Genomic DNA, 10450 nt, shown 5'->3' with positions numbered 1-10450 from the left:
CCTGCCTTGCCTCAAAATGGAAGGGTGTTAAAGTGATGAAGCCAGGACAGATGACAAGACTGTTTAAAACATCAATCTAAAGTATCTAGAATTCCTGGAAAAGATTATAAATTGAGATCCAGTGAGTTGGTTGCATTATAGGTATTTCATTGTCATTATAAGTATCCTATTTATAGTATCTTTTTGCATCTTCTTATGATATTATTAATGTAAATCTTACTTTTTATTGGATATTAATAGAATAGGTAGTATGACTCAATCCATCATCTCCATCTTGTGAGAGGTGCTAACAAAAGATGATTTAGAAATAGCTCTGTTCTTTGTTTTCAGCAAGTTATTTCCTCATCTTCTCCACAAAGACAGAAGAAAAAGCTGTTTGTTCATTTTTCAAATTGCCCCAAACAGGGCATAATGGAGTCTCTTGTGGGAAATTTCAGAGAAGGGGGCAAAATGTTTTCAATCTGCTCAAACAGATACAATGAAAATGAAGCAATATCATGTTTCCTTTTTAATCTAGGGAGGATCTCATCGACAAAAAAATCGAAAGTGCCGTTTCTTGTTTGCAGTCTGTTATTGAGCTTGGAAGAGTAATCAGAGACAGAAAAACCATTCCAGTAAAGGTTAGAACTCTTAACATCTCTTACCAATACCTTGGGAATGTGCAATACCTTTGTAATTTTGGGATAAGCCTGGGAAAATTGAATAATTACATTTGGAATAGCAAACAGAGTTCAACAATAAAATACTTCAAGTGATAAATAAATAATTTCTGAAGTTCTTTATTTTCAGTTGGAAGGACAAAAGTTTCTGATTTTCTCCCCCCCCCCCCTTCTCCCCAGTATCCTCTGAAAGAAGTAGTTGTTATCCATCAGGATCCAGAGGCTCTGGAAAACGTCAGATCTTTAGAGAAGTACATACTCGAGGTAAGAACATGACGAACATGATGCTTAACTGGATTGGTATGTCAGTTACCTAAACAAACAAAACCCTAACCTTGCCTGTTGATGATATTAATAACTCCCTAGGTAAAATTAATTTAAAAGAGAATTGTCATGAAAGGGGATATGAATGGGTACGTGTACAGAAATGAAGGTAAATGGGTGATGATGCTTAGTCAGTTGTAGTATTGAGAAATACTTAATGGCCCAAACTGACCACACAGGACTAAGAGGCTATTAGAAATGTTCTTTTTCTTGGTCGGTGAAAGGAAAAAAAAAATTTCTGAATGAAAATAAGACAATAGTCAACTACATGTTGTCAAAGAGATAAGATTGTAAAATTTGTGATCTCCTTCAGTTAAAGGGCATTAAAAACAGTTTGACAGTAAGTGGAAGGGTTGATGGAGAGGAGGAGTTCCATGTAAGGGAGAACAGAGGACCAGTCAAGGTATTTGGAGGAGGTTGTTTAGGAAATAAAATGTCAAATAAATAAGATGTTAGTCTACACAATTTCTTACACTCATCTGCTCCTGTATGCCACTGCAATACTCTTTTAATGTGTGTCCATTAGAGAAATGCAGCCTGCCCTACTTCTAAATCTTCGTCTGGATAAAAGCCCCGTCATTCAAAAGAGAAGTAACCTGTCTTGGTTTTTTGAGCGTAACTTCCTGAAATTGGCTGCAGTTTCTGCTTTTAGTCAGTCATGTAAAAATCCACAGTATTTTAAGATGTGAAATGAAAAAGAAGTTTTTTTGTTTATAAACTTCATTTATTTATATGTTTATACTATAAATAAATCTTTTAAACTTCAGTACTGCATTTCAGAAGTTGTAGTGAAGGCACAAAGCCTATTACTTTTTGGTTTGCTTAAAAGACTGTAGAGAGGGCTTTTTTTAGTCTTTATGTTCAATTAAATTTCATTACAAATAGGCTTTATATGCATCTTCTTTCACATCTATGATGTACAAGAGAAATCAAGCAGTAAGAGGGAATAGTGAGAAGGAAGAGTGTTTCAGCTACAGTGATGAATTTCGATGAGCTATGGTGGTTTTAGTCAAAAAGAATGAGAGAGCAAAAAAAAGCTACTATGCCAGTATGCCTTTGAACTTTTTTCTATGCGTTGGGGCCTTCAAAACATCTTGCAGTCCAGTGGTTCTTACTACTTAAATCTGTCACGATCATGCATGTGATGTCATGAGCTATGCTACGTGTAATTTCTCAGTGTTAGCAGCCTAGGGGCTTTATAATTGCTTTGCTGAACAGGGAGTTAGAGGTAATATAATCTCCATTTTTTTCAGACCCGCTCTGGAAGGCAGTGAGGGAAGAAGGAAGACTGGTTAAGCAATGCTGTTCTTTCTGAGCAGTCTTAATTTTCTTTTGCTGCAGTAGTCTCTCGCTGGGATAGATGATCGCTTTTCACCCAGATGTTTCATTGTGTTCCTCGGGGAGATAAGCCATGACTTCATCCTTGGAACTGTATGTGTTTTGGGGAGGAAAGAATTGCATTTTGAGTAGCAGCTCTTTGCTAAGAAAGCAGGAACTGATTTGGTGTTGATGTTGGGCAGAAGGCGTGCATTAGACTTGAATATAAATTGGGGATTACTTCGTGACAATAATTTCTGTGTATTAATCTGTCTGGATTTTCACTTGAATCCTTCCCTTAAGCAGTCTTGTTGTATTTGTGTGTGGCTTTTAATTCAATGAGGCAGAATACAGACCAGCTTTTCTCTCGGACGGGAACTGAAGGATGTGGTTTGTAAAAAAAAAAAAAAAAAAAACAAACAAACAAACAAAAAAAAAAAAAAAACCAAAAAAACCCACCTAGGTAGTTGTTCAGACAATCTTCCCCATTCAAGACCTCCTGATAAGAACGTTTCTGAGGAAGGGATACTCGCCTCAATGTAAGGTCCTTGTTAGAGAAGTCAAGTACAATGTAATACAAGAACTAACAACCCCCCCAAAATATCAACTTCCTTAACCTTTACAGGAGATTTCATGTCGAAGTCTTAATACAGTTTCTGAATGCCTGTGAACTGCAAGCTTAGCCTCCTCATGTCTTGCCCTCTCAAATCTACTTGTTTAAAACAATCTCTGTTTAAATGAGCAAAAATCAGAAGAAAAAAATTTTGAACAGCAATGTAGTTGTACATCTGAACAGTTTACGAAAGACTTCCTTCCCTTCCCTCCCGTGATAACTTGACATCTGGAAAGGTGAGCCACAGGATGTACTTTTCATTATCCTCTGGTCTGCCCTCTTCCTGCATTTTAAGTGCTTGTAGCGTATATACTAAAAACAGATTACTGTTACAACTTAATTCTTTGTCCTATTTTACCCCCAGTGTACTTCCCACGCTACTGTCATATTAGTGTACGTCTGCTATGTGTCCAAGTACAGTAATCGGGTGGGAAATGCTGGGATTCTCCACAGCTCAGAGTGGTTCCTTTCCTTCAGCCATACACAGCACTGAGGCTTTGAGTCTGACACTGCAGAGGAGCTTTGTCTCATTTCTGTCTTCAGGAAGTTCTTACCATGTTGTATCTCCTTAGGACCTCTGTACTTCTTAGAGCTGATATAATATAGGAGTGGTGGGTTCAGCAATCTGTCTTTAGCTTGTGTTTCTGTTTAATGACCTCTGGATTATTAAATAAATTGTATTTCTGCTAATAATTGACCTTTGACCTTCCTGTTATCTTTCGTTTGTCAGAATCTGTCACTTCCCAGATCAGTTTATATGCGCTCATGACAGAGTCCGTTCCAATGGCTGTACTAAGGCATGCTGGTAGTACCTGAAGCATAACGTTATGATGCTTTACATTTAATGGATTTTTTCCTTCCATAAGTGTTTGTAACATTTTGCATTCTCTAAAGCCAGTGAAATGGGTCTTCAAAGATAAGTGAGGAATTCTTTTTTCTACTATAATAACCACCGGCAGTAGAGCATCTATGGATTTTTTTCCCTTGTCCAGAAATGGCATGGCCCTTATCATACGCCTGTCCTTGGGAGGTTAAGGATTCCTTCTTCCTTTCAATAAGGTATCTGCAGAGGGCTCTGTAACAGAAGATCTAGTCACATGCTTAAAATGTGATGGAACTTTTTTTAGTTCCAGTTGTCACTGTCAAGATCAGCTGCTTTGCCTTGATAAAGAGAACAAAAATCTGCATCTACCCAAGCAAGATCAACTCACCTCGCTTGTCTTGGTGAGAGCAACCATGTCAGTCAAAGAATTAGAGATGACTGAAGCAGTGGAGGACCTCTTAAACTTCTAATTATGTATTACTCCAGCAAAACCATCTTTCCCCAAGCCTAAATACACATCTAAGGAAGGCTTCTAAAAACTCTGCTGGGGGCAACTTAGGAGCACTAGCTAAGGGAGTCATGGCTCAATGCACAAGACTTCTAGATCAGTGTTACATGCTTCTTCCTTTTAGTTACTGTGGCACTTGAATTCTTAAGAATTGTGCACGAAAGGAATTTTAATTAAAAAAATCTTGATTTGCAAGTGGGATTGTAAGGCTTTTCTGTCATGTTAGCTTATTGATTATTTCTCTTAGGCTTGGCAGTTATGATGCTTCACTTCAGAATTGCTATTATTAATCATTTCAATACCTGGATCTTTTCAACAGTAGAATTTTGTGAAATTCAGATTAGTGTCTATCACATTTTCTTGATCTGAAAACTGGATTTGTGGGTTTTATAGAATCCAATTTTAAGGGAGATAAGGTTTGCTTACTGAAATTACTTCCAAAAAGATAGCTCACAAAATTTGCTGTCAACTTCTACAGCTAGTAAAAGGTAGCACAGGAACCTAACAATTTATCAAATTATTACATAATTGGATTGTGCAAAATTATGTTTTAATTTGTATTTATTTGCTACTGCAAACAAAGTTAAGGTACGTCTTATGGGGAGATGAGTTGCAATAAACTCAAATACCTTTATGGAAGCACAAATACAAGATACTGTCTATTGTCCTATTTTTATTATGTATCTTAAAATTCAACACGCTGAAGCTGAAGCTTAGTATGGGTTTTATTGGACTGCATAGCAATCAGTCTAGTTGTTTACTAGGATGGTTCAGAGCTAAAGAGGTCAATGAATACAGGCAGACTGGGTAGTATTACTTGGGCTGTATTTGCAGCTTTGTTCGTCAACCTCCTACATATTCAAAGCTTTAGAACCTTTGGTTATTGCCAAAAGTGTGTTTCCAGTAAATTTGCAGGTGCCAGAGGTAATCTGTAAGAAATTACACCATCTGATTTTATGCAGTTGCTGACAAAAGAATTGAAAAATACACTTGTCAATTCTTCGAAAATTTCATTGATCACTTTTTTGATCTGCAGTCTTACTCTCTCATCATCAGAACATAGCAAATCATTTAAATGAATGGATTTTAATATTAGAACTGTCCAGAATATAGAGTTGTCATGCAAAAATGGCCAAGCTCACAGAATGAAATCAATCCAGAAGGCTTTTAGCAACTGAACACAGTTGCATTTTATTCATTAGTATTTGAGGCCTTTTACAAGCCTAGTTCAGGGCTTCTCTTCCTAACTGCTTCCGGTGGAAGGTTTTATCTGAGTAAATTTTACTCTAAGCACAATCAGAATCTTGTTTGCATCCAACCTTTGTATACCCTTCATTTCCCACCTCTATGTATGGCTACAATAAAATGGAGAGAATTGACTTCTCCTTCATCAAATCCAAGGTCTACCATATTTCATAACGTTAATGGTGTTACAGTAGTGTAGTAGACCGAGTCCGTGAACGGGCTGAATTTACTGACACACTAACTGTGGCAGTGTGTGGTCCTTCAGTATTTTGTTTCTTACAGTATTACATAATCAATACTTATTTTCTTTTTTAGGATGTTCACTTAGAGAGACCAGCCTAGCTGAAGCACAGCACTGGCATTTCTCTTTCTCTGTTCTGAGAATTGGGCGTAGTTGGGTTACCGGTTGATCTGATCGTGTCTGGCACCAACTAAAGGCCCTTGTACATATGAATGCCTGAATATACAGGTCTTCCTACTGGTGATGGGAAGCGCTGGTTGCCTCGGTTTGTGTGTATGAGTCTTGAAAGATGTGTTAAGGAGCCAATTCTGATTTATTGGGAAGATAAAATTAAGAACTACTTTAATTCAAAGCACTTTGAGCCCGTGTCCTGGTTTCAGCTGGGATAGAGTTAATTTTCTTCCTAGTAGCTGGTACAGTGCTGTGTTTTGGATTTAGCATGAGAATCATGTTGATAACACACTACTGGTTTAGTTGTTGCTAAGCAGTGCTTACACTAAGTCAAGGACTTTCCAGCTTCCCATGCTCTACCAGGTGCACAAGAAGCTGGGAGGGGGCACAGCCAGGGCAGCTGCCCCAAACTGGCCAAAGGGACATTCCATACCATGGGACGTCATGCTCAGTACAGAAACTGGGGGGAGTTGGCTGGGGGGTGGTGATCGCTGCTTGGGGACTGGCTGGGCATCGGTCAGCGGGTGGTGAGCAATTGCATTGTGTATAAGTTGTTTTGTATATTCTTCTATTATTATTTATTTATTTATTTATTTCCCCTTCCTTTTCTGTCCTATTAAACTGTCTTTATCTCAACCCACAAATTTTGCTTCCCTCCCTCAATTCTCTCCATGATCCCACTTGGGCTGGGGGAGTGAGCGAACGGCTGTGCTGGGTTAAATACAACAGGCAGGTATAAACAGACCTAAGATACAGACTTGCTTTTTTTTGAAAAATCATTCTGTTTTTTTAATTGATCATGTACACAGAAGAATGGTTTCCTAATCTAATTAGTATAGAAAAGTTGTCCCGATGGAGTTGGCTTGTATGTAATTTAGCTAATCAGGCCAAAAGTCATCTTTAAATTTGTGCTATTTTTTGGATTATAATTTCCTTTTCCCCATGAGGTCATCATTTACCACTTGTGGGCTCATTTCCAACAGCACCCCATTAAAACGGAATTCCTGAAGTACGTAACTTTCATTAGATTTCCTAAAAGGTGTATTGAGTAAAATTAGGTTCAGTTGTATTCTTGGCTCCTCACGTCAGTAGGACTTCCTAGGGAATTAGACTGTAGCTCAGAGGTTGTATTTAAGCATTAATTCTCAGTCTAAATGTTTGGCTACTTGCTAGTCCTGTCATGCTGATGCTACCATTCACTTCTGCTCCCTAAATGACTTGGAGTAGCTTGCTTGCCAAATGCGCTTGGTGATTCTGTATCATGTTGCCGTGAACTCTAACAACCTTCTAGTGGAGATTTAAACACAAAATGCTTCAAGTATTGGGCAGTCTGACAGACAAAACCTGCCAAATTATAGTGAAATGTGCTCCAGATATGTGCAGGTTTGTACCTGTGGAAGAGTTGCATGTTGTCAGTTAAAACGCTCCAAGATCTGTCCCTGGTATGCTACACCAAGAATAGAGAGAGGGAGACTGTGCAAAACTGGAAATTTAGGTATTGTGTGTGTTTCTTACTTAGCTTTACAAAGCAGGGAAAAAACAGACTCTCCTGAAGACAGCAAACAACACTGGGATATAGTGCTCTTATTTACAGGAGGTATACCGGGACGTTATTTCTTGGTGTTACTAATAATGTGTGTAATGCATTTGTTTGTTGGACAGAATTAAGTGTAGAGCGGAGAGGTTTGCCGTGTATTTTCAAATTTGGCATTGTATGTTGGTCAGGGTGTGTAACGGAGCGGGGGGTGTTTAATGGTGGGTTTTAATGTGCTTATGTGATGAGGAAGATATTTGTAATTAAGAACGTAAGAAGTGACTCAGTGGTTTAGACTCGTGGCTCATCTAGCACATCGTGCTGTCTCCTGCAATCGCAGAGTCCATTTAGAGAAAGCACGAGCATCTGGCCGCTTCTTGCAGTAGACTCCTGTCACAGTCAGCCATCTGCAGCTACTGTATTAAAGACACTCAAGGGCACGTGCTTGCCGATTCCCTTTAACATCTCTTCACGCGCCTGTTAGGAGCCTAATTCCTTTTTGAACTTGTTGGCACGCTCCTGCTTACCTCCTCTGGTGGCATTAAGGTCCAAGGGTTAACTACTCGTTTATCTCTTTTAAACTAATCTCCTACTATTTTCATGAAGTTCATGCAAGTTTTATAAGCTTTTGGCTGCCCCTGCACACTGATCTTCAGAGTCCTTGTGCTGCAAAGCGTAGACTGAAGTTTTTCTGAGCAAGGTGAAGGTGTTTTTCTGCACAGTACGGACCTAGAATAAACAGATAAGGAAACGGACAAAATGAGGCAGTAGCATTTGTACAACTTAAAAGATAAAATTGTCGATTTACAGTTTTCTTGCTAAATGCATACTGAAAGGAGTATTTTAGCAAAATTTTTCTTCCTGAATTTTGCCAGGCCATTGCACACAAAGGTAATAATTCTATCTCTTCAGGCAGTTGTAACAGTAAAGTAAAAAAGGCTGTTGAATAGGGATCTGATTTGAGTTGAGAGCTGACTGGTGTCTATTAATAACAGAGAAATGCCTACCTAAAGGCTGAAGAGGAGGATAGGATCTTCTGCCGAAGGATAGTTTCCGTGTTGGTTGGGTTTATTTGCTCTTGCAGTGTTGGCAAATTACTTAGTTCATAGAGACAACCGTATAAAACAATTTGCAGCTTGAGACTTACGACTTCCCTAGTACTGTGGCCCCTGGTTTTGTACTCTTTCCACACTTGTCAGAGATGGCTGTTCTTTAGCTTCATTTTTTCCTCTTGGTGTATTTATATAGGAGCTTAATGTACGTCAAGTGACATTATCGACTAATAAAGATAAATACGGAGTCCAGCTGAGAGCAGAACCCGATCACATGGTGCTTGGGAAGCGTTTGAAGGGGGCATTTAAGCTTGTCATGGCTGCAATCAAAGAGCTGAAGAGTGAGCAGCTGGAGGAATTCCAGGAGACAGGTACGCAGCGGTACAAACCACTGAACGGTGGCAATGTTGACCAGAAAAAGAAGATCCAAAATCCTTTGGCTCATCAGAAAAAAATCAAGCAGTTGCACTTGATTTGTGCATCTTAATCAAGCATTTGCAGGAACAGATGCAAAAGTATCCTTCTGTGGGCTTAGGGAAACTTAAGGCCTACTTCCCAGTTATTATCCCTGTTAAATTTTGTTAATGAGAATAGGAGAAAAGTTGTTTGTATTATTTTGCTGACAGTAGATTAGAAGTGGCCACGTATACTAATGTTAGCTGTTCTCCTGTTTTAAGTGCTATTGCAAGGCCACAATGAAGTAGAGTGTAAACGGTTCTGTAAGCCTGAATCAAATTTGAACTGAGTATATGCGCAGTAGTTTAGATTCTAAAAGCATTGCTTCAATTCCAGATTTACTGGTGGGTGTGATGTTTCCAGCTGTATCTGTTTAGTTAACTGCTTGAATGTAAATTTTGATTTAGTTGAGTATACAGGTTATTTTTAAGCCTTACCCTGTTTCATTCAAATGGTACTCAAACAGTTGCAGAAGCAGCTGTTGAGCTCACTTGAGTGAGTTCTGCTGCCTGTAGAAGTGCTTGTATGAAAAATTTGGATGTGGGATAGTTCAGGGTTTCTTACTAGTGCTTAACTGCTGCTTAAATGTATTGCAAATATATTGCATTTCATGTATTTGAAGATTGATACTTGTCTTAAGCTTTTTGAATTAAACTTTTTTCTTCGCTCTGATTGTAAGAGATGCTCTTCATCTGCCAATTATGCAGGCACCATTGTTGTAGAAGGACATGAGCTCCATGGGGAAGATCTTCGTCTCATGTATACCTTTGATCAGATTGCAGGAGGATCTGCCCAGTTTGAGGCACATTCCGATGCGCAGGTGTTTTATTGGTTATTTCTTTTTTTTTTTTTTTTAAATTAAGGAAAGAGTTCCTCTAGAAGTAATATGAAAATAGTGAGCTGAAAGCTGGGGTGATTTTGTTTGTTCAGTTAGTTCAACAAATTCCAGAGCTTATCTTCTGAATTTTGGAGATGTTAAAGTACTCTCTTCAACAAGGTATTTTGTAAGTGAGGAGCTCTATAAAAATGTACCTGAGGTTCTGAGGGAGTTAATACCGGCTTGTTTCAAGTTTGTTACTTATCCAGCTGTCTTCTGTGCATCACCTCAGGTTTTAGTTCTGCTAGATGTTACCCCAGACCAGTCCATGGTGGATGAAGGAGTTGCCCGGGAAGTGATTAATCGCATCCAGAAGCTTCGCAAAAAGGTTAGGAGACGATGGTTTGGAACAAGACATTTTAATTTACTTTCAAGCAATCTTTGGGCAATATGCAGCAGGAACTGACCTTTGTAATTAAATATGAAGCCCTGTATCGTTTACTCCTAATATATAGCTTTCTGATCAGACACAAATGATTACAAATAATCATTTTCATTTTGAATTTCCATATTACTAAGTAGCTAGAGTTGAACAATGAGCTTGCTATACATTACCCACAGCGAATTACCTCATTTATTTATTTATTTTACTGAGCCCCTCTTGTTTTCTATCTTCAGTCACATAGCAGC

The 10450-nt window shown here is 38.6% G+C and overlaps 1 protein-coding gene across 1 annotated transcript in view; it reads left to right on the top strand.

Moving 5' to 3' along the window:
• The window catches only part of IARS (isoleucyl-tRNA synthetase), a 110981-nt gene that overhangs the window by 81758 nt on the left and 18773 nt on the right, over positions 1–10450 (top strand). The window contains exons 24-28 of the mRNA XM_009329264.1: positions 518–620; positions 840–923; positions 8684–8858; positions 9651–9763; positions 10053–10148. Of these exons, the coding sequence (XP_009327539.1) occupies positions 518–620; positions 840–923; positions 8684–8858; positions 9651–9763; positions 10053–10148 (571 nt within the window). The remainder of the gene's footprint in view (positions 1–517; positions 621–839; positions 924–8683; positions 8859–9650; positions 9764–10052; positions 10149–10450) is intronic.

This window comes from Pygoscelis adeliae, unplaced genomic scaffold (genome assembly GCF_000699105.1).
Source record: "Pygoscelis adeliae isolate BGI_AS28 unplaced genomic scaffold, ASM69910v1 Scaffold277, whole genome shotgun sequence".
Lineage (NCBI taxonomy): Eukaryota > Metazoa > Chordata > Aves > Sphenisciformes > Spheniscidae > Pygoscelis > Pygoscelis adeliae.
The sequence above is the reverse complement of the archived record's forward strand: the minus strand, read 5'-3'. Positions and strand labels throughout refer to the sequence as shown.